Here is a 25,451-nt window from a genome sequence, read left to right on the forward strand (position 1 = left end):
GAAAGTTAAGCATGGAAGTCAGAGAAAATGGGTGAGCTTCTTCATGAGTACTTTGCATCAGTATTCACCGGAGGAGGGGACATGACAGAAATTGAGATTAGGGATAGATGTTTGGATCAAGTCGGCATAAAGGAGGGAGGAATTATAAGGTATTCTGAAAGGCATTAAGGTAGACAAGTCCCCAGGGCCAGATGAGATCAATCCCAGATTACCAAGGGAACTGAGAGGGGAAATAGCTGAGGCCTTAAATATCTTTGCAGCATCCTTGAACACGTGAGGGGTCCCAGAGGACTGGAGAATTGCTAATGCTGTACCCTTGTTTAAGGAGAGTAGCAGGGATAATTCGGATGATTATAGACCAGTGAGCCTGATGTTAGTGGTAAGGAAGCTGCTGGAGAAGATAAAAAAGGATAGGAGTTAATTACATTTGGAAGAAAATGGACTTAAGTGATAGGCAACATGGTTTTGTGCAGGGAAGGTCATGTCTTCGCAACTTAATACAGTTCTTTGAGGAAGTGCTAAAGTTGATTGATCAGGAAAGGGCTGTAGATGTCATATACATGGACTTCAGTAAGATAAGACTCCCCATGATAGGCTGATGGGGAAAGTGAAGTCCCATGGGGTCCAGGGTGTACTAGCCAAATGGATAAAGAACTGCCTGGGCAACAAGAGACAGACAGTAGTAGTAGTAGTAGTAGTAGTAGAAGGCAATTTCTCAAAATGGAGACCTGCGACTATTGGGGTTCCACAGGGATCCATGTTGGGACCACTGCTGTTTGTGAAATACACAAATGATCTGGAGGAAGGTATAGGTGGTCTGATGTGCAAGTTTACAGATGACACTAAAATTGGTGGAGTAGCTGAGAGTGAAGGGGACTGTGAGAGAATACAGCAGAATATAGAGAGATTGGAGAGTTGGATGGAGAAAGGGCAGATGGAGTTCATTCCAGACAAATGCAAGATGATGCATTTTGGAAGATCCAATTCTGAGGATCAGAATTGGAGATCAGAGTTGAGAGTGTGGTGCTGGAAAGCACAGCAGGTCAGGCAGCATCCAAGGAACAGGGGAATTTATGTTTTGGACATAAGCCCTTCATCAGGAAGGTCTTCTGCCTGAAACATCGAGGTCATGTTACAGTTGTATAATACTTTGGTTCAGCCACATTTGGAATACTGCATACAGTTCTGGTCGCCACATTACCAAAAGCATGTGAATGCTTTGGAGAGGGTAGAGGGGATTCATCAGGATGTTGCCTGGTATAGAAGGTGCTAGCTATGAAGAGGGGTTGAGTTGTTTCAGATTATTTATCAGAAAGATGGAGGTTAAGGGGGTCTTGATTGAGGTCGACAAATCATGAGGGATATTGACAGGGTGGATAACAAGCAGCTTTTTCCCCCAGACTGTGGGACTCAATGACTAGGGGTCACGAGTTCAAGGTGAGAAGGGAAAAGTTTAAGCAAGATATGCGTGGAAAGTTCTTTATGCAGAGGGTGGTGGATGCCTGGAATTTGTTGCCAGCAGAGGTAGTAGAGGCTGGCACAATAGGATCATTTAAAATTAATGTAAACAGATACATGAATGGGCAGGGAGCAGAGGGATACAGATCCTTAGAAAATAGGCAACCGGTTTAGATGGAGGATCTGGATCAGCACAGGCTTGGAGGGCTGAAGAGCCTGTTCCTGTTCTGTAATTTTCTTTGTTCTTTGATTGTCTCGTGCATGAACCTCCCTGTACTGACGAGAAGTGACTGCAGAGCAGAGATACCGACCAGGGCAGTGACAGCACCAACATCATCCACCACCGTCCAAATCGACAGGGATCAGCATAAGGTCATCGAGATCCTGTCCCAGCTCAGATAGATAGGTTAGGAAGAGTGAGCTTCAGGATTGACGGTGCAGAGCACCCCCAAGGAAGGGAAGCAGGAGAAGACCAAGGGATTAGCAACTTCTCTCTGTTCCCCCTTGCCCCGTCACCCAGAAATCAACAGCTCTCTAGTTTTAAAACGCATAGTACCAAGTCAGAACTGTAACGGTTTATTGGGGTAGAAGTGAGCTGTCAGATATGTCTCACTTCCTATGATCTGTAACATTAAAGCAAACAAAACTGTACTGATTTTCAATAAAAATCAAAGTTTCCTTTGCCTCAGAAGCATCTGCCGCTTGTGTTTTTCACCACACTTCACTATGTAGGCCCAAGGTCAGAACCAGGGAGCTAGTGTACAATAAATCACTCCCTACACTTCAGACTTTTACGGATTTACTGAATTCCAATTCCATGATCTGCTATGGTGTGATGCGAGCCCAAGTCTTCTGGTTATTACCAGTGTCTCTGGATTAGCAGTTCAGTGATAACACCATTAGGTCAACACTTTCCATTCACTTTTCACACTTTTTTTTTTGGTTTGTGTTTCAAGATCTTACCCTGACTCGGCTTAAGCAGATATTTTTAGCTAAATATTTGCAGAGAATATCTTGCATGTCCTGAGCATGTGTAATTTGCAGATTTTCCCCTTGTGGGATCCGTGCACCATTAAGAGTTGATGGATGGAAGAGCAAATTCCTCTCCTCCAAAGATGTGGAAGCTTTACTTTTACCACGATAAACTAAAACTGAAGTTTGAATTTTCAAAAGATTTATATTCTGAAAGATGACTAAATGTTAATTTCTGCATGAACTATACAAAGTCAATACCTGTCAATCTGCAATATTCCTAATTTCTGTGGTCTCCCTGCATAATTCTCCTAGATATTCCAATATTCTCAAAATCTCTCTAATATTCGTGGAATTCCAATCCCAGACGACACCATTTTAGGAAACCTAACCAACTGTTAGGTCATAAGGCCACAGCTCCCAGTGTTCTCCAGATTCTTTCCAATGTTGATAAGTTAATGCATTGAGTAACCTAACTTACATAACACCCTTGCTTCATCACAAACAAAGAACAAAGAACATCGAGCTCCTGCAGTTGGTGAAAACTGACAAAGGCTTCCAAAAAAATCACTGATAGTCAAGGAGGCAGCTTGGCTCATCTGGTAGCATCTACCCCATATCAGGGTATGTTCATATACAAGTTGTCACTCCTGGTTTTCAGAAAAGAATGGTCTCAAATCCTTTCTCAAGTGAAACTTTTATTTGAAAACAAAATCTGCCTGTTTTAAAAAAAAATTTACCTTTCCATTAACAGAAGCAATTGTGGATGTTGGTCTTCTTGGTTAACATTCCTCCAGAAAACAACTTATCAAGTGCAGTCTGGCTGGTCAAGCTCAATGTGCTTTGTGGAATGTTGATGGTACAGACAAACACAGGCAACCAATTTGAAACATTTTGTTTAAAACACTTGAGATATAGTTAACAGCATGATAGAGGACAATACAAATGTAAGCATCCATTATGTACCACCACACAACCAAAACACAAACTCGCAGATTATTTTGGAATCCATTTTAAAAAGTATGTGTTAAGAATATATTTTCAGCGATGACCTAATTATTTGAAACTAAAATGGTGTTAATTCTGCATTACCTGGTTAGTTTTATATAGCTTTCTCCCTCCTATTGTGTTAGCAACTTTTCAATTGCATCTGTCACAACGGCCACCCCTTGTCTGGATTAGTGGTGCTGGAAGAGCACAACAGTTCAGGCAGCATCCGAAGATGCTGTCTGATGCATTTGCTCTTAATGTTATTAACAGTCAGTGTAAATGTCCTCAACAATGCAACACACTATTCTGAATGATTAGCAGAGATAATGTAATCATTCTCAGGTGCTGCAAAAATGTTTTTTTTAAAATCACTTTCCAAGTACTAAAAACTTCATTATTAATATTCTGCACTCGTCAGTGAATGAGAAACTCAGAAAACCTTGAACTTGTACCTTATAAAACAGTGCCAGATGTATTTAAAAGAATGAAAGTGAATAAAATAAGCTGTCAACTGTGTTATCTAATTAATTCAATACAGCTCCCTTGGGCTTGTCTTTGCATGAAAAATTTTGAATTAAGGACAAATTCAACGAAGCAGTCCAGAGGCATAACTGAGCACTATCCAGACAGTGCCAGGTTGTTCATGATAATGCTGGGTCAGATTACCAGTGAACATTAGTTTTTTTTTCACCGCTCTCAAATAAATACGTCAAACAGAACTTGCATTTAGATAGCACATTTCAGGACCTCAAGATGTTCTGAAGTGTTTTAGAACCATAACATCAGAGACATACAGCACAGAAACACGCTTCGGTGCAACTCGTCTATATCAACTAGACATCCCAAACTGATCTAGTCCCATTTGCCATATTTGGCCTATATCCCTCTCAACCTTGCCTATTCATAAACCCAACCAAATGCCTTTTAAATGTTGTAATTGTAGCAGCTTCCACCACTTTGTAACAACGTCCAAAGAGTGTATGGTCACTTTAATGTACAAAGTGTTTTCTGAATTTAAAGTACAGCCAGTAGACAAAACGACTAAGAGGTTGGCTGTGCCAGAATAGATACATGTGACAAGTGCGTACTAAATGGATACCAGAGTTTCTGACAACAATTCAAATTTAAACAATTAATTTAAATTTATGCCCAGGATACCAAAGCCAAACTGAGTTTGCATGTACTGTATTGACAACATTGGACCAATGAGAAAGTACGATGTTGGTGGTATAAAAAAGGAAGGCATTTTGAAAATTAGGCAGAGCAATTGCCATTGAACCAGACAGCAACTGCCATCTGTAGAAATAAACACCTTGGTCTTTTAAAAACAAAAGTCTCAGAAGGCACTATCAAAAGTGATCTTTTACTGCTTTTACGGGAAAAGGTAAGACCATGACCTGGAAGGAAGACAGCATAAGAGACTGTATGGACTTAGGGATCAAGTTAATGTAACATTTAATAACTGTTATTTTATACAGTTGGAATCAGATAGCAATTAGTAGAAAATGAGGACTGCAGATGCTGGACACCAGAGTCAAAAAGCATGGTGCTGAAAAAACCCTTCATCAGGACAGGCTTATACTCTAAATGTTCACTTGCCTGCACCTTGAATGCTGACTGACCCGCTGCGCATTTTGAATCAGATAGTGTTTAGTTAAACAAAACATGGATTGGATTTTTAATAGTTTTTGTTTAGTGTTCACTGTTGGGTTAGGGAAAGAAATTGTTATTTTTTTCTTAAACAGTGGAAGTCAGGGTTTTTTTTCACTCACTGACACTTTTAGCAGATGGCAAGGCAAGCTCTTCTGGAATTTAATTAGCAGAGGGGTTCAACCTTCGCGTCGTAACAACTTCCACTGGCAGGTCATTCTATGCACACACCAATCTGTGTGAAAACGTTACCCCTCAGTTCCTCTTCCCATCTCAGTTTAAACCTACGTCCTTTAGTTTTGAGCTCTCCCACCCTAGAAACTATCCAAAGGGGAGAACGATGGCTCAATGGTTAGCACTTGCCTCTCAGCGCCAGGGACTTGGGTTCGATACCCTCCTCAGGCGACTGCTTATGTGGAGTTTGCACACTCTCGTTGAATCTACGTGGGGTTTCCTCCAGATGCTACGGTTTCCTCCCACAATCCAAAGATGTGCAGGTCAGGTGAATTGGCCATATTAAAATTGCCCATATATTGTTCAGGAATGTGCAGGTTAGACGCATTACTTTGGGGTAAACGTAGAGTAGTAGGGGAATAGGGCTGGGCGGGTGAGTCCTCGGAGAGTTCGCGTGGAGCTGCTTCTATACTGTAGGGATTTTACAATCCTATGATTTTCACAACTACTTGTTCCGATATAGGAAAATATTTCTTAATTCACATGCAAAAATATGTTATGCACTTTGCAACAAGCACCTCTGTGTTGTTAAGATAGCATTTGTGACATTCCACCATTCTTTAATGCAGCAATTAGCCGAGTTATTTTAAATTCATTAACACCAGCTGCAAGATAGCAGAGAAGGACATATCACACATTTTACAAAATATCCATGGTCAGTAGATGTTAAAGAACAAAGTATTGACTATGCTCTTTATTCGTCACTGTAAACTATTATATATGCAAGGATGCATTTTTCTATGATACTGGATAACATTTTCCATATCAAAAGTCATCTAATATCAAGAACAATTTTTCATTTCTGAAAAATGTGTATGATCAGAGCTGAAACTGGTGGGTAATGGAAAACTTCCATATATTTAAGCCAGGAAATACTGGTTCACGAAAAAGTTTCAACTTCAAGTTCCAATGCTCCCTTTTGCTCAAATGAGAAATTAATTGTTCACATCAGCCATCCTGATGGCCGCACTGAGCATGGCTCCCATGTTACTGCCAACTGTACACAATTTTGAGAAGACTTGGATGTTGCTGCGTACATTTTGATCAAACTTTCTTCAAACATCCTTCCAGCTGGAGATTTCTATTACAGTCGAAACTGGTTACAGAACCTAGTGTTGCACAATTACTAGTGATAATGGGTCTTCAACACCAACAGCTACAAAATACTTGTTGTATACTTCTTCCTGCGCTATATTATTCTATAACAAAATGAGGAATGCATTTCAGGAACTGCATATGTACTTTACAAGAAACTTACTCTATTTTTAGTTGAGTTATTGACTAAGAATCCATGAAGCAAACCCAGCTATTTTTACCTGCCACAACCTGCTTATTGGGCTGCTAGGCTACTATGCTGTATATTGCCCTGTGTGAATTCAAGCGCTTCTCCACCTTGCAGCCAGCTAGATCATAAATATACAAAATAAGCAGAAATGTATTTTGTTGCAAAATCAGTGACAAAAATGGTACAAAGAGGTACAAAGCAGTGGAAACACAGCTAAGTGTCTAAACAACAGCTGTATGAATCAAAGATTAGCAGGTCCATAACACAATACTAAAAGTTACTCCATCAAAACATTTATTTTGAAGAATGATTTGCTGGGGTTTCTTAGTCTAAAACTATCAAAAGTAGTCCACGTTTCTTGGAAATGACGCGAGTTCCTGTAATGCAATCCTCATTTTGTTAGAGGATAATTCAACACGTGGAACTTGCACTGACTTTTTCAAAACAAAAGTTCAGTCAGTGTCACGGCTGGCTCCTTTCCTATACCCCTGCAATTTTTTTCTCTTTCAACAATCTTTTTAAATTCTCTTTCAAAGATCACCACTGAATCTGCATCTACCATGCAGTCAATGAGTGCATTTCATTTTGTAAGCCTCCAACTTCTAAGAGGAAGAGTCCATTGGCATTTATTTGAAGAGTATGGAGTAGAATTTTTTTGTGTGATGTGAATGGTAAACACTTGCTAATATTAAAGAACAAGGAACACCCACCACTGCATTCATACACATCCAGCAAAATTTGGCTATGTGCAAGTCCTGCCCAAGTTGCTTTGCTCTCCACATTAGTCCTCCCCAAGAGTTGCAGTATTGAAGTACATGGAAGGACTTCTCCACTTGATATCCAGAAAACACACTGATCAAAGTTAAAAGTTTTCAATTCAAATAGTAGTGATTTTTAATGTTCCAACCCTCCATTACTACCATGTTATGACAAATCCTGTCCTTAACAAGCCTCTTTTGCATTCTGCAAACCAGAAATCCATGAATCATAACATCCATGGAGCAGGTGGTTTCAAGAGTTGCTATGTGGCTATATCAGTCTGCTCAGTAATGGGGCAGAGCCTCTTGCAAAGGTATCAAAGAACACTGAAGAGAAATTCAAAGTTGTGTGTGTGTTTCAAAGTCAGACTGGCAAAAATGAAGAGCTGCGATCCCTCATGAGTTTAAATGAGATTTGATAACTCACCATTTGTTTAACATATTGCTTATGTGATGTGCATTATGAGGTGCTCAGTCATGGTCTATTAGCTATATTTACTGCATATTAATTGAGAGAGACAAGTTGTACGCAGTGCAATTACATTCCTGCTCTATATTTATATAATAAATGTTTATTGCCGTTTTTCAAAATGATTATATTTTCTAGTAAGACCCATGGGATCTCACTATCTACTTCAACAAAAAAAAGTTGATGATTCTGAGGTAGATTGTTCCATATGTAGCAGTCTTGTTGAAGAAAAATTTCTGTAATCTCTTCCCATTACACTTTGACCTCTCTGACCATGGATGGAACCTTGCAGGACCTGAATGGTGTGAGCCATTGGAGAGATTTGTTGTAGAATCATGCAAGTAGTCCAAGGATGTCTAACTGAAATAGAAATTGCTTGAAAAGATCAGAAGGGTTATTGAAGGGTCTTTGGACCTGAAACATTAATTTTTCTCCACAGACACTGCCAGACCCGCTGAATTTTCCAACAATTTCTGTTTGTGTCTCTGATTTCCAGAATCTACAGTGCTTTGGGTTTTTTGAAGTCTAACTCACCTTTGGAAGCAACTTTTATGCTTTTCTTGAGCATCTTGGCAAATTTCCTGTTGGACTGCGGCAAATTACCAATTAAAGGTGGCAGGGTAATAGCTTGTTTAACACTTTAACAATACTACCATTTGCATTAATATTCAGCTTCCCATCTTACCAAATGTGCCAACCAAGCCAAATGTTCAGAAGTCAACACGAAAGTCAAACAAATATTTGGTGAATTCAGCTCACTGCTTGCTCCAAAGGACCTTCACATTGGACACCAGGCACCAACATCTCAAGGCACGCTCCATAGGCACCAACACACAAACATATTCACAGACATTGCCATTTGACATATGCCAGCCTCACCAACCAAACAAACAAAAGGTCAGCTGCTCATGGCAGACAGAATCAAGATTATCTCTCATTAAAGGTTGAGGACTGAAAGTTGCGATATCCCAACACCTATCTTGACTCTTTGCACCCTATTGTGGACTCTTTTACTTCTGGAATATTACAGATGCAGGTATCAGAGATGAAAGTTGTGATACAAGTATTACTGTCAATGCAGGTGGGGAATAGGCAGCACAGAAGGCATGCAGGGTTAGTGCTGTCAGAAACAAAAACAGAAATTGCTTGAAAAGCTCAGGAGATCTGGCAGCAATTGTGCAGAGAAATCAGAGTCAACATTTCAGGTCTAGTGACCATTCCTCAGAATTTCTATATTTGTTTCTAATTTACAACATCCTCAGATTTTTTTCGATTTTTACTCAATGCTGTCAGAGGCTGGGTGACGGCAAATGAGAGATTATGTTGCAGACAATAGTAAAAGTAGCACAGTATGAACACTGGTGAGAAGTGGGTTCACATCAGAGATAGAGCAAATGGGAGGTATTAGAAAGAAGTTGGCATCACCACTGGCAGAGTAAAGGAGGTTGTTGACCTTCCTCCTAAAGTGCTGTGCAATGTTCATGACAGTTGAAACTGCACTGACCCTCTAATTAGGATGGCATGGTCGTGGCTTCCTTGCTGGTCATGGAGGAAGAGGACAACCCTCCACTGCACCATCTTACCAAGCAGGGCTTCCAGGTTACAGCCAAACTGGGATGAAGAATTTCACTGGCCTACCACATCCAGGGCAAATGTTAAGTTTGCGCAAGCAGCTCCTGACTCACTGTACTTGACCAAGAAAATAATGGTTTTTGATGGAGTCAGTGCAAGGGATGCTGGTCAATTCTGGCAGTGGTGAATTATTCAACATAAGGCACATGAGATACACACACACAAAAAAACAACTTCGACCTTGCAGCAAAAAACTCTTGGGAAAAAAACCTCAATGCAACTCACACTTAGTTATAAAAATAGAACATTCAGTCTGTGTCTCAATAAATGGTCTTTAGTCTGACCAACTGAACAGCATACTGTCTAAACCTGCTCACATAGACAATGTGTGTACAATTCAGATTGAATAATAAGTATTTGACACTAATGATCCTGTGGAATGTTTGCTCTTTTGTCATTAAAAGTAATCAGTTCAATATTGAGGCATTCACCAACTTGTTACGTAGTACACTCTAACAGTCATAAAATATTAGCCTGACATCCATGTGATAGGCAGCATCATCTGTTATCTATGTGTTTTATTGAATACCCACTAATTATAGACCATTATTAATATAACATTATGCGTGGACTTCAACAACTTGAAAATGCAAACCTTAATGGTTAAACAAGGTCTTAAATAACTACAAATTCTGAGACACCCTGCAGGTTTAAGCAATAGTACTGGTAATTTCTAACATATATCATTTTCTGATCTAGCTGTGTTATTATTTCTTGTTCCTCCTAATGGTGTGGTTTTGTCTGTTAAGTTGATTTTGCTTGGCTCTACAAACATTCCGAAGGATACAAGTCTTATTACTGCAAAAAAAATATAAACTGCAAAATTATTTCAAAGGTATTACATTTAGCATTAAATGATTGTTGTCATTTTTTTGTCTGCTTACCTTTTGCCAGTCGCTCCAGCCTCTTGCCATGCTCTGGAGGTATTGCATACCTGAAATAAATGGAAACAGATCAAATTAGTAGATTTGAATTATAGCGCATTTTTAAAAAAATTAAAATAAAAGTGTTTAAAATTTCTGCTGAACAAACCATAAAAAGGTTTCAACCACGGGATTGGGTTTGACTGTAGTCCTGTAGACTGTAGACTGTTTGCTGAGTTTTTTTCAGCAAACCAAACAATTATTGACCAGATTGATGCATAAACACAGATCCTCAAATGACCTGTTGTATGTGCGGTATGGGAAACTATAAATATGCAGATTTGACCACAAGCGTGACTTAAGTTTATTTTTGCCCCTTACGACATTAACGAAGAAAACTGCACCTAGCTCCATCATTAAGCCCACATTAACCAGGCTTAACATTAATGGAGTTAGTTGGAAATAGTGAGAATCGCAGATGCTGGAAAGTCAGTCGACAAAGTGTGGAGCTGGAAAAAGCACAGCAGATCGAGCAGCATCTGATGAAAGGATCTGACCTGAAACGTCGATTCCCTGGCTCCTCAGGTTCTGCTTGACCTACTGTGCTTTTTGCAACTTCACACTTTAACTACATTAACAGAGTTAGTACAATGAAAAGAATGGTGAAGCAAAGCAGAGACTATCATATGCTGTATACTGTCATAATTCATATTGCACACTACCAGCTTTTGAGTTAGAAAGAAGCAGCCTCCTATTTAATGCCAGCTGCAGTATGTAGAGAAAACGGATAAAGATCACTAAATAAATGTCTTAATAATTTGCTAGAAATATGGTGAGAGTTGAAAATTACAAGAAATTTTGGTTATATGATACACCACTGTAAGGAGTAGGTAGTTCTTCCAATCTTATGATAAGCAGAATGTGCATTATAACATTGATCTCCGAAAATAGGCACAAATCATCCAAATTCTCCATATCTGGGAGAATATTAAAAATTAAAATAAAACAAAGAACTGCAGATGCTGACGATCTGAAACAAAATCGGAGATAGCTGGAGCAAGTCAGCAAGTCTGGCAACACCTGGGGAAAAAGGTCACCAGACTCAAATTGTTAACTCTGCTTTCTTTTTACAGATTCGGTTTGAATTTCAAACCTCCAGTTCTTCATTTATGATAAATATCTCAACTGCAAAATTTAATTATATGGCACAACTCACTCAAGTTATTCAATGAACTTCAGATCTCAAGATACTGATTACTGCTTGCTTCAAACTGTCACATATTTTGTTCCATAATGTATTAGTTTCACAAGTGCAAAGAAAAGTTACACAATAGAAAAATTCAAAAGAAATAGACAATCACTTTCAAATTAAATTCTGAACTTTGGCTACATTAAATTCCCGCGGATCTAAGATGGCGGCGATCTGAGAAGATCACACTGCAGAGCTTCGCATCGCAGCAGGAGCGAGATGGTCCTTTAACCCACCCAACCCAGGTCATCAGGATTTCTTAGGGTGTTGGAAAGATTGTGGAGCTCCAAGAAACATTTAAAAATTGACTTACCTGTATTTTCAGTTGTCCAGAAATGCCTAAAAAGGGAGAAGGAGCATCTGAGGCCGGGCCTGCAGCTCAGCCTATAGCAGCCTCGGAGCCTGTTACTCTCCAGAACCTGGTGAACCAGCTCTTGAAATCTCGCAAGATGTTGGAGAAACAGATTGAAGAGAAGCTGGCTCCAGTCTCTCTCATGCTGCAGAAGCATGAGCAGCAGCTGGGAGACCTGGAGAAGAGGACGGATGAGGTGGAGCACAGGGTCACAGTGGTGGAAGCTGATGCCAGTTCATTAAGGATGACATCCAAGCCCTGAAGACGCAGGTTCGTAATTTGCATGACCAAGTGGATGATCTTGAAAACAGGGGCAGGAGAAAAAACATTCGGATCATCGGTCTGCCTGTGGGTAAGGAAGGTGAGCGGCCTGCAGAATTTGTTGAAGATCTGGGTCAACGCCCTCGTCCTTTCCTGGTGTGGTTCCATCATTACCAGGATAAGGAGTGTGTCATGGAGGCTTCCAGACTCCAGGGGAAGGATCTAAAGGCCCTAATTTACGAGGGGTCTAAGATCATGTTTTTTCAGGACTTTTCAGCAGCGCTAATCCAGAAACGAAAATCGTATGATGGTGTCAAGAGAAGATTGAAGGAGCTTGGGATTCAGTACTCCGAGACATCTAGCAGCGCTTCGGATCACCTAAGATGGATCCATGCATCTCTTTGACACATCGGGAAGGCAAGAGACTTTGTGGACAAACTAACCTAATTTAAACAATTGTATTATGTATAAATATTGTTGCTTGGGTATGCGTTTATCATTCTGTAAAAGAAATGGCGGAAATCCAGTTGGAGCTTTGTTTTTCCCTTTTTTTTCCTCTATTGATAATAATTTGGTTCAAACTATGTCTGGCGGTGTTTCAGACGTACATTTTAAATTTCTAAGTTAGGACATACCAAAGGATGGGTGGGGTATTTATTCCCCCTTTTTAATAAAAAAAATGTTTTTTATTCATATTGATATTCTATGGGGTGTTTATTCTTTTTAGCTTGTGCTTGCGATGTGGCTCTAGCTAGGAGAAGTGAAGGTGGTTGAGATGGTTGGATACCTATTTATGGGAAGTTCGGGACAGGTAGTTGCCCCCTCCAGGCAGGGGGTGAGTTCTTAGTGCTATTGGCGCTTTACATGTTGGTTTGTTTTTCGGTTTTTTTTATTTTTAATAATTTTGTATGTTTGTTAAATATAGTGGTTTTATTTTATGTAGTTTTTATATTTGGTGGACCACGCGACACTAAGACTCAGCAATTTGTGGTTCGGGTTCCTCCCCTCTGGATTTTAAATGTAATTGCAGAAGATTATGGCTAACTATTTGATTAAATGGTGTACCTGGAATATCAAGGGAAGTCACTCACCAATTAAGAGGAAGGTACTTTTGAGTCTTAGAAAGGAGAATGTGGACATTGCTTTATTACAGGAGACACCTTTGGAGGACAAGCAGCATCTGAAATTACAGCAGAATGGCTTTGACCGAGTATATTTTATCATCATTTAATACCAGAAGTACGGGAGTGGCTATGTTGGTAAGGAGAAATCTCTCATTTAAATTGTTGGAATGTGTTAAAGACACGTACGGGAGGTTTGTAATTCTTAAAATCTTCATAAATGTGGAAGAATATGGCATTTTAAATGTTTATTGTCCCCCAGCTCATCCTCTTAAATTCTTGGTTTTTCTAAACTGATAAGTCTCAAGTCTCGACACATCATTATAGGAGGAGATTTTAACTGCCTCATGGACCCCACAGTAGTCAGGTTGCCTAAAGGTCCCTTGATACCCTCTGTACAAACTAAACAGTTATTGGGTTTGTGTGGGGAATTAGAGTTGGTGGACGTCTGGAGGGGTCTCCATCCTACAGGTAGGGATTTCACGTTTTTCTCCAATCCGCATAGATGTCACACGAGGATTGATTTTTTTCTGACCCCTGCAGTAACCCTGTACAATTGGTAATATTGCCATCTTTGATCATGCTCCAGTGTATCTCATCGTTAAAATTAAGGATGTTACAGTGGATTCAAGGTACTGGTGAATGGACCCCTTTATTCTCATGGACAGCAAGTTTGTGGAGTATTTCTCTAGGGAATTTCAGGCATTCCTAGACATCAACATATGAGCTATCAACCGAGCCTCTGTTCTCTGGGAAACTGCCAAAGCTTATGCCAGAGGGTTAGTTATTTCATATTCCACAAGTAGGAAGCGGCAGAAGGGTGAGCAGCAATGTCTCCTTGAAGCATGGTTGAAGGCAGCCGAGAAGGCCTATTTTGACAGACCCTCGTTGGTCAAATTACAGAGGATTACGGCACTGTGGTCTGCGCTAAATTCCGTGCTTACACAGACAGCAAAGAAGGAGCTGGCTTTTGCAAAGCAAAGATTATACGAGCATGGTGGCAAGCCGAGCAAGTACTTAGCGTACCCTGCCAGAAAAGAGAAGTGCCCCACAAACCATTACAGCGATTAGGGAAGGGTCTGAGAACCTAACATGTGATTCTAAAAAGATTAATGTGGCGTTCCAGAGATTCTACTCTAGATTATATCAGTCTGAGAATTGAGGGGAGGGGCAGGCCAAAATGGAATCCTTTTTTAGGAATCTGAAGCTCCCAGGTGTGAGTCCCGAACAACAGACCTTTCTCAATGTCCCATTATCAAAGCAAGTAGTGCAGGAAGCTGTGAGGCAGCTTCAGAGTGGAAAGGTGCCCGGTCCTGATGGACTTCCCAGTGAATTCTATAAGAAATTTACAAGTATACTGTCAGGCCCGATGCTGAATATGTTCATGATTCATACAGTCATGTTTGCCTCCCACCATCTGAGAGGGGCCAATATTTCACTTATTCTTAAAAAAGGGAAGAATCTGGAAGACTGTGCTTCATAAAGTCCACATTTAAGAGTGAGATGGGCCTGTAAGATCCTCTCTAAGGCTCTTGCGTTAAGGCTGGAGACTGTGTTACCCTCTATTATTAAAGAGGAGCAGATGGGCTTTATAAAGGGTCGCAGATTCTCCAATAACGTTAGGAAGGTGCTTAACGTAATTCAAGCATGCCAGCAGCAGTCAATACAGGGATTGGTGAATTCTTTAGATGCAGAGAAGGTATTTGACCGAGTTGAGTGGCTGTACCTTTTCTAAACTCTAGACCAGTTTGGTCTGGGCGAAGTTTTCATTAGATGGGTAAAGGTTCTCTACAGTGTACCTCCCGCTGCGGTCATTACCAACGGGATACGATCAAGCAATTTTAATATTTCTAGGGGCAGCCGGCAGGGCTGTCCACTTTCACCATTACTTTTTACATTGGTGATTGAACCATTGGCAGAGGCCATTCCTGGGGATCTCAATATATTGGCGCCAGAAGTGGAGTCAAAATTACTGCTGTATGCAGACAATGTCCTAATTTTCTTGACAAATCCAGCAGTCTCAGTGTCTTGCCTGATACAATGCATTCACGCTTTTGGCACTTTTTCAGGGTATAACATTAATTTTGCTAAATCAGAGGCTATGCCTATGGGTGGTCTTACAAAAGAGTTGGCTCTTGAGTGACTTTCCATTCCCATTTAGGTAGTCACAGGGGGGTTGTGTGTATTTGGGCATATTCATTACTCCAGTTCTGGATTGGCTGTTCAAAGCCAATTTTACTCAATTATTTGAAAAAAATTAAACAAGATCTCCAAAGATGGGAGGCACTTCCAGTCTCATGGTTGGGTTGGATCACACACATTAAGATGAATAGTCTCCCTCGCTTGCTATACCCTGTACGGATGCTCCCCTGATTTTCAATAAACAAACACTCTGGAGACTGAACAGTTGGTTCAGCTCCTTTATCTGGCGCCGTAAATGGCTCCTCATTAAATTAGCTAATCTGCAGTTGCCTCTCAGATTGGGGGGAGTAGACCTTCCAGACATTAAAAATTACCAATTAAGCTCGCTTTTGACCTACGTAAATGATTGGGCTTGTGGGGACCCTCTTTCAATATGGCTAGATATCGAAGTCTCCCAGGCATGGTGTCCCCTTACCAGTTTGTTGTTTTTGGACAAGGTGCGGACAGTTAGGGAATATTGCCATAACCCAATAGTCATCAATACTGAGAAAACATGGAGGGCACTTCAGCAGACAGAAGGTAATATTGGCAAAACATCTTTGTTTATACTTTTAGTGGGTATGCCGAGTTTTCAACCAGGTATGATAGATTCAGGATTTAAACGTTCGGCAGCTAGGGGTATATCTTGCATGGGTGATTTATTTGAGGGAGGTGTAATGATATCCTTCGATCAGTTAGTACAGAAGTACAAGTTACCTAATAGAGACCTCTTTCGCTTTTTTCCATGTTAGGGATTTTATTCAAAAAAGGATCACACTTGTGACTGATCCCTACAAATCTGACATAGAAAGAGGGGTACTAAGGGCTAAGATACACTCTCTGTAAGTACTCTATATCACCAACTGGGGGGTGCCACCTCAGAAGAATCTGATCAACTCTGCAAAATGTGGGAAAGAGAGCTGGGTGTTGAAATTTCTTCAGAGGCATGGGAGGATATTTGGGAGAATGCAAGGAAGATATCAATTTGCAATAGGACCTATGCTTTACAGTTGAAGATTCTCCACAGGGTCCACTTAGCCCCAGACTGTTTTTCAAAATTTAAACCAGGGGTATCTTCAGCATGCCCCAAGTGCAAGGTCTGTACAGGCACTCTTACCCATCGTCTTTGGTCTTGTGACAGGCTTCAAACATATTAGAACGCTGTGGTGGGCTCAATGGAGAGGATTTTAGATGTAGGGGTGGAGAAGGATCATATTTCGCTCCTTTTGGGCCTACCCATTGTATTTCCTGCAGACTCTCATAAGGCAAAACTTTTCAATATTCTTACATTCTGTGCAAGGAAGAATATCTTGCTAGGTTGGATATCAGAAAAACCCCCAGGCCTGTCGGGTTGGCAGAAGATTGTTATGGAGCATATTCCTTTGGATTTTCTCACAAATATGGTACACCATAAAACCGTATTTTTACAAGACATGGCAACCCTTTTTGAAATACCTGGACACAGATTTATCTGCCACACTAACAAGGGCTTTTATACAGCCGTAATGATTGTGTTTCATGAGTCCAATATCCAGGGAGGAGGAACTGTGAATGTATGAGTGTTTTGTTTGGCCAGGCTGAGTTACTACTATTTATCTGTTTGTTGTTGTTGTTGTTGTTAGGTATTTATTCAGTTAGTTAAATAGCTAGTTTAGGTTTTTTTTAAAATGTTATAATTTTTTAATATATGTTTATACATTCATATAGGAGGGTGGGTTGGGGATTTGTTTTATTATTTGGGTTTAGTTTTGTACTATTTTTGTACTGTTTTGAATTGCATTGTTTTGTATTTGTTGTAATATTTAAACATCTATTTTTCTTAATAAAAATATATTATAAAAAAACTAAAGTGATTATACCTGAACATCTTTTATAGGCTGGTCATATCTTACAATCAGCTATCCATCCGAATGAAAATAATGTCAAATAATAAAATGGTTTACAAATGGAGAACTAAATGCTACCTGGCAGAGTTCAAACAATATAACAGGCATTCTCTGAAAACAGAGAATCCAAGTTCCTTTGAGAAACTGATATAATTAACACATCGCAACCCAAGCTGAAAGTCATTCAGCTTGAATTAGGTTTGAGGTTCAAAGGTCAGACTGTCAGCGATAACCAGTTCCTTTACTTGGTTCTCCTTGAGCTCCTAACATTTGTTACCGTAGACTGATTAAGATGCCTCCTGGGAAATTATGTAAAGTTGCTTATATCCTAGTGGATTTCAGAGCTGGTTTCTGTCATTGCACTGTGAAAAGCTAATCCTTTATCACTTCAAAAAAGAACAGGTCTACTTATCCAGAAGCAGACAAGAGAACTGGATTTTGCAGTGTTAATGTCAGGAGCAGCTACCAGGCACCAATCTCTGACCTAAAACAATTGTCAGTATAAAAGCTGCTGAAGACTTCCAAATACAGATTGCAATAATCCCGAATACATCAAGCTGATCCTCTCAAGAGCCAGGCTGCTCTGAATACAGATAAATGACTTGCTTGCATCAGAAAAATAGAATACCCCTCTCAGGCAAAGCTGAAATAGTCTGTTGAAAGAGCTATAGTATTTTAGTCATTTTACATAACTGAATTCTGAAAATGAGCACGAAAAAATATTAGTGAATAGATAAACATCCTGGAAGAAGGGAGAGGAACCATTTTAAAAAGAAACTCCTGTCTAAATCAAAGTCAGATTGTTAGCTTAAAAAGGGTTGCTGTAATATAAAGCATCCAGTTGCTCTTCACTAGACTATTTCTCAATTCCTCTAAATTGCACATTTGCAGATTTCATTCAAGGTATTTAACTTTTGCTCACTGTCAAAGAATTTCTTTCCATACAAATCACAATGCAACTTTGTAGAGATATCTAGTACTGAACTAGTTCACAGAAGCTGAACAGAAAAACATGATATTTAATGAACAGATCATGAACCCCAACCTAAACTCCTAAATTTCTGAAAGCAAATTTAGCAAGCTTTAAGCTACACTAGAGGTTCATGAAATTTAGACAGAATGGACCAACAATGTCAATAGTTATTTCAGCAACCAGTATCACTGCTGATCTTTTCATTGATTTTGTATCTGAAGAGGAAACAAACATGTCTGACAAACTTCTCTACTATTGCCAGATTTGAACCAAAGTCTACAACATGCCATCTTGTCTACCTGCCACAGATGCATGATATGCTACCTTAAAGTGATGCCGCAAGGCCCATGGCATGGAATAAATGAATAAGTTGAGGTTCCTCTTGGCCTGGACAAAGTGTAACCAACCTAATTCACCTGAGTTCATGTTTTTCAACTTATTTTCAAAGAATCAAAATGGCATTTAATCAGACAAATGTGACATACTATGTAGATGCAGTTTTATAAAAAATACAACCAGTTTTCCTGGAAATCATAGCAAGTGAGCAGAGTAACCAATATATCAAAAGGAATACAATATCATACAAAATATGAGGGGTACATTCAGCTTATTGAGCCTGCCCTGCCACTTAAATCAGAACATGGGTGGTCCTCGGCTTGATTGCCATTTTCTCTTGCTCCCTTGAGAATTTTAATAGCTAAAGATTTATCAAATTTCTGATATGAACATACTCAAACAGTGAGCATTCACTGCCCTCTGGTTTGGAGAATTCCAAAGATCTACCACTGCACCTGCTGGTTCTAGTCCCTACTCATTTAGGGAAAACATTCTTTTCTGCACTAACGCTGCCAGGTCCTCTAAGTATTTTGTATGTATCAATGAAAATAACCCCTCATTCTTCAAACTCTATGGGAATAGATGTCTTTGCTATTCTACAACTGCAGACACAGACACACATACACACACTCCCCAACATCATGGTGCCTCTGATGTGGGCAGCATGGTAGCACCATGGTTAGCACTGCTGCCTCACAGCATCAGGGACACAGGTTCAATTCCACCCTCTGTGCAAACTCCACACAGGCAGTTGCCATTTTCCCCATCCACCTGGGTTTCCTCCAGGTCAAAAGATGAGCTATTTAGGTGAATTGGCCATGCTAAATTGCCCATACTGTCCAGAGATGTGCAGGCTACATGGATCAGTCAGGATAATTGCAGGGGTAGGATTGGAGGATGGGTCTGAATGCGATGCTCTTCCGAGGGTCAGTGTGGATTAGATGACCTGTATAGCCTGCTTCCCATCGGATCCATACAATGATTCAACATCACTGCAAGGGAGTCTGCAGTTGCCAGCACAAGAAATTCCTTGCATTTCCTCAGTTTCCAGAGAAATTCTGTTCCCATGTTAGACTCTGCACGGAGTTTAATAAATTTACCTCTCAATTATTTGGTTTTAAATACCCAATTTATAGAGTGCACACAAACCCAGGAGACTTTTCAGAAACAGCATTCGCTGTTTGAACTTTACGCAGAAGTGGGATAGCAAATGAGTGTGAAGTAGTGATGAGAGAATATGAATGTGCAGTAGTGATAAGAGGCAGTGAGTGTGCAGCAAAGAGGAACAATGAAAAAGCAGAAAATGTGGTAGTGATGGATAAGCAGAAACAATAATACACAACAAGGACATCAGCATTACTAACTTTTGGTTTTAGCACAAAGAAATACAGTGCTAGAGAATGCAGGCTCTGTCCCCTCAATCTTTCCTCTTAGCACCATACCATCAGCCCAGGAATCTAAACTATTGTATATTTGATGCACTTCTATATCATGCATGTCATTCTTTTGGTAATACCAAAACTAGACAATGCTTCAAGTGCTCAAAATTGCTATGGAATTGCAGCACGACATTCTTACTTTTGTACTCAAATCTACTTGTAATAAAAACCAAGAGAGGAGGAACAACATGGTGGCTCAGTGGTCACAAATGCTACTTCACACCACCAGGAACCCAGGTTCGATTCCAGACTCGAGTGACTGTCTGCATGGAGTTTGCACATTGTCCCCATGTCTACTTGGGTTTTTGCCATGTACACCAGTTTCCTCCCATGGTCTAAAGATGTAAAGGTTAGGTGGATTAGCCATGCTAAATTGCTTTAAAGTGTCCAGGGATGTGTACATTAGGGACATCAGCCATGGGAAATGCAGGGTTACGAAGACAGGTCTGGGTGGGATGCTCTTCAGAGGGTTGGTGTGGACTTATTGGGCCGACTGGCCTGTTTCTACACTGTGGGGATCTTACTCGATATGAACATGTAAGCTTACTACAAACCTTGATATGAACGGGCTCACTGCTAAAGAATATTGAAAATCCTAGTAGCTGATGAGAATGGAAGACAATAATTGGTTGAATACACTCATTCAGAAAAAAACTTTTTGTAATACTGAGCAAAACAAGGACACCTTTGCTGATAAATCCCTAGAGAGGGAAAACCATTAACATTAATCCTAATTAGGGGTTATGCTTACAAATTAAATCAAGCACAGAAAAAATCCACACTTTTACTCATAGATCCACTTGTAACACAAATGTTCATCTTTAAAGTTATTGTTAATAAGGCAGCAGTGTGTTTATAATAGTTAATTATTGTAAAATAAGTACAATTGCTGAACAGATAGAAAAATATTAATACGCAAATTTTAAAAAATTCGTCAATGGGTTGTGCATGATTAGAAAAACAATCAACTGATAAGAAAAGGAAAATTAAGGTATTTATCAGAAATTTAGGACCACAAATAGAACCTTTGTTTTATTCATTCGTGGGATGTGGGGTGCTGGCTGGGCCAGCTTTTATTGACCATCCCTAATTACCCTTGAGAAGATGGTAGCTACCTGCTTTGTTGAACCACTACAGCCCATTTGGTAACTAGAGTACAGCACGAAAACAGACCTTTTGGTCCAACTCACCCATGCCGACCAGATATCATAACCTAAATTAGTCCCATTTGCCAGCACTTGGCCCATATCCCTCTAAACCCTTCCTATTCATATACCCATCCAGATGTCTTTTGAATGGTGTAATTTTACCAGCCTCCACCACTTCCTCGGGCAGCTCATTCCATACAAGCATGAAAAGGTTGCCCCTAAGGTCCCTTTTACATCTTTCCCCTCTGGAACACCCAAAAGGACGTTAAGGCAGCTCCAGAAAACTGACCTCGGCCTACTCACCATTTTGGAATAGAGTGAATTGAACCGGAGCCAGATTTTGAATGTAATAAAGGCAAGTGCAGGCGAGAAGTGCCAGCAAGCTGCTCAGTCATTTTCAATTTTCAGCTATTCAAATCTTCTCTCTTCAACTGCATACACAACAGGAAACAAATCTAAATGGCCAATCTCACAAATAGTTGCAATTTTAACAAAAACTGGCTACAATTTATCAGTTTTAAAAATGCCTTACTGAAATTTTTAAATCTGACATTGTATTGCCTTAGAATGGAGCATCTGGCTTTTTCTTAAACCACAATTTTTATATTTAATACACCTTGTAAACATAAAGGAAATAATTTAAGATTTTAAATCTTTTTTTATTTCTTGGCCTTGGTTTAGGTCAAACTGCAGTATGTTTTAGTTTTGCAATCAACGCGTAAACATCCACAAATTTGACTATCTTTTTGCCAGACGATTTCACTTAGCTCTGGGAATATTCGATGATCATTCGGTCTTTCATGAATAATGAACTTGACCTGAAATGGACTAGCATTTGGGGAAATAAATTAAATTACTCCTCATTCACGAGATAGCAGGTAGCTCCATTAAATTGCTCTCCATCATATTACGCCAAAAACTCTCAAACACAGTCTGACAGGGAATAACAACTTTTCTGGAAAGTCAGTTTTGTGCAGACACAAGCTACAACACTTCCCTCACTAACTTCATGAATATGTTGACAAACTTTAACATCAACCTCCAGCAGGAATACTTCATTATGCAGGATGCAATAGTAGCCCCTCCCACTTGAATACATACAAAAAGCTGGCACTGGACTGCTTGGGACTGTCTAATGGTGATCAGGCAACACTTCAGCAGTCTGGAAGCTGAGATAACAGACAACGATGTTCAGACCCATGCAACTTAATAGTCTCACTGACTGTGTTAATCTTATGGTTACAACTAGCAATTACCAATTGTAAATAAGGTAATGCTGTATTGTTGAAATAGATTATTATATCAATCACAAAAGCCATGGAACAAGAAATTAGCTTTCATTCTAATTCAAATTCTTTCAAGTCAAACATACCTTATTTCATTTCTAATACCATTAAGCCCTATTAATCCAGAGAAGGTCTGTGTGTTTCATATTTTATAATAGCCACCTTTAACCCATTTTTTAATATCTTTATCACAAAAATACAAGCAACGTTATTTCCCCTTCCTTTGTTAGTAAGGGCTTAGAACATTCATTACTGAAAGATTACCTTGGTCATTCTGTATAAAGCTGCAACCAACAGTTTTTCTTACTACTCACTAATAAGAGAAAGGAAGAAGTCAGGAGGAAATAAATGAAATGTAAACTCAAAAACTTCAAAACACAGGAAAATTCCCCGAATGAAGTATAAACTGTAGATCAGGAAACAGTTTAAGAACAGACGTGATATGCACAAATGGTGCCATCCAGTGTGCAGGGAGACAATGCATGTTTGTGCTTCCACTTATTCTGTTGTTCTTCATTATATTCATCTGTAATTTTTCTACCATTGAGAGCAGTGATTTTATATGAAATACTAACCTGCCTAAAGATGACCAATATTTGTCTGCTGCTTGTCAAACATTCTCCAACAAGGCCCTCACATCAAGAGTAGCAACATTAATCAGAGCTCCTGACACTGGTGGAAATGTATTATAGCATCCGTTACCAGCTCAAGGAAAGCAACTACATCTCAGAGAATGAATCTTTTTGAATCTATCAAGTCTCAGCATAATACACACAATAACATTTAATTTTCAACATAGAAACAGGTAAGTTAGGTCAACACATCTGTGCCACGTACCCTCAATGCATTCCTTACTCCACCCAACTTCATCTATATGTCCCTGTATGCACTGTAGTTCTATTCCTTCCTCTCTCTCTTGCTTATCTGTTTCTCTTTAACAGCATAAATTCCACCTCAATTTCACCTTTTGAATGCAAGTTCAACATTCTCACCACTATGGATAAATGTATTTTTCTTGAATTTTTTCTAATTGGATTTAACAGTGACCTTCATATTTATGGACCCGAGCTCTGGATTCCCCCAAAGTGGAAACTATTTAATAAAGCTCTTCATAATTTGAAAGACCTTTTTTAGGTCATTCCTTAGTCTTCTCCCCTCCAGAGAAAAGAACATCGCTCTTGTCTTAAACATTATAAAACGTATCAGTTCAATAACATCCTTCTAAAATTATTTTAATATCTAAGGTCCCTTTCTACTGATATGAAAATTAAATGCCAAGGTAATGGGAATGTAAGCTGCAAGGACACAAAGACTACAAATTGATATAGAAGGGTTAAGCACCTGGGTCCGAAGTTAGCAAATTCGGTAGTAAGAACAAAAAAAAAACAATTTTTTTAAAATGGTGTGAAATATAAAACATTAATGTTTAGACAGGTTTGTGCAGACTTGTATAAGGAATAAGGAAAGCTAGCATGTAATTGAGAAGGCAAACAGCATTTTGGCTTTTAACGTTAGAGAATCAACAGCAAACGGAGAAAGTGAGGACTGCAGATACTGGAGAATCAGAGTCAAAAAGGGTCATACTGGAAAAGCACAGCAGGTCAGGCAGCGTCCAAGGAGCAGGAGTCTCGACGTTTCAGGCATCAGCCCTTCATCCTGATGAAGAGCTTATGCCAGAAACATTGATTCTCCTGCTCCTCAGATGCTACCTGACCTGCTGTGCTTTTCCAGCATTACCTTTTTAGATTCAATCAACAGTATATATTAACAAAAAGTCTTGCCGTAACTATTTTTAAACATTTTAATGACACTACATTTTGAGCACTGTCTGTTACTTTGGTCTCTATCGAGGGAAGGATACATTTCAGTTAATGTAATAAAGGTTCATTACATTAATCTTTACCTAAGTAAGTGATCTTACTGAAAGATGGGCACTGCATTTCCCTGGGTAGGGCCAGGGGACAGTGCATCTGGACAAGAGGTTGATCAATTTTTATTGAGAAAAGCGCGTATTCAATCATTCAGAGGGCTGTGAATCTTTGGAATTCCTGGAATCCAGAAGACTCTAGATGCTCAGTTACTAGGTATATTCAAGGCTTAGATAGATTTTTGGTCTGGGATATGAAAAGTGGGCAGAAAATTACAGTTTGGATAGAAGATCAATCATGATCATAATGACTGGCAGAGAAAGTGCAATGGATTCTTGCTAATTCTCAGGTTCATACTTTCTAGAATTGAGACAATGGTCTACCCAGCTTCACACAAACTTAGCGTACCCTCCCTGTTTTCCACCTTTATTGCTCCAGAAAAGAACCCAGTTCTTTGTTTGCACTTTTCATGGCCCTATTAAATTGAGACAATACTCTACAGGTTTTCTCAAACACACTAATTATCCACAAAATACCCAAAAATGAAACGGCGCCAACATTGAAAGAGTTTCTGAAATGAAATCATAACAGTCCTTTCTGCTACTTAATATTAATATTGCCTAAAATGAAGAAATTCTACAGGCTTCTAGGAAATAAAAATCATTTTCGTTATTAAAGCGACTTTTACTAAACCCTTGCAAGGTAAATCAGCTTTAGCTTTGTCAAATCTATGCAGGCTTAACCGGGCATAACCACCCAGGCATGCTTTCACTTGCTGCACTCTTTCCTATTTTGCACAATGAAGTAGCTGATTTTTTCCCCACAAGCTAAATATACAGAATTAAGAACTGGAGCATTCCACAAAAAAGGATTTAGTGCAGGTCACAGCACAAGCTTATAAATTTACAATATCTGATCAAAGAGGAGAGATAAATTTTGCCCTCAAGTCTTCTCACATGTTTTATGGCAATAAGCGTATGCGTGTGGTCAGCATTAGTAAAGGAACGGGGAGGAGGGGTTTCTCATTATTTAGTTCCATT

General features: G+C 39.5%; 1 protein-coding gene across 4 annotated transcripts in view; it reads right to left on the reverse strand.

The window, feature by feature from the left end:
* kdm4b (lysine (K)-specific demethylase 4B) overlaps positions 1-25,451 on the reverse strand; it is a 509,300-nt gene that overhangs the window by 320,697 nt on the left and 163,152 nt on the right. For all 4 annotated transcript variants that reach the window (XM_060846205.1, XM_060846207.1, XM_060846206.1 and 1 more), the window contains exon 7: positions 10,333-10,382. In XM_060846205.1, coding sequence (XP_060702188.1) covers positions 10,333-10,382 — 50 coding nt within the window. The remainder of the gene's footprint in view (positions 1-10,332; positions 10,383-25,451) is intronic.

Source organism: Hemiscyllium ocellatum, chromosome 28, assembly GCF_020745735.1.
Source record: "Hemiscyllium ocellatum isolate sHemOce1 chromosome 28, sHemOce1.pat.X.cur, whole genome shotgun sequence".
In the NCBI taxonomy this organism is placed as follows: Eukaryota; Metazoa; Chordata; class Chondrichthyes; order Orectolobiformes; family Hemiscylliidae; genus Hemiscyllium; species Hemiscyllium ocellatum.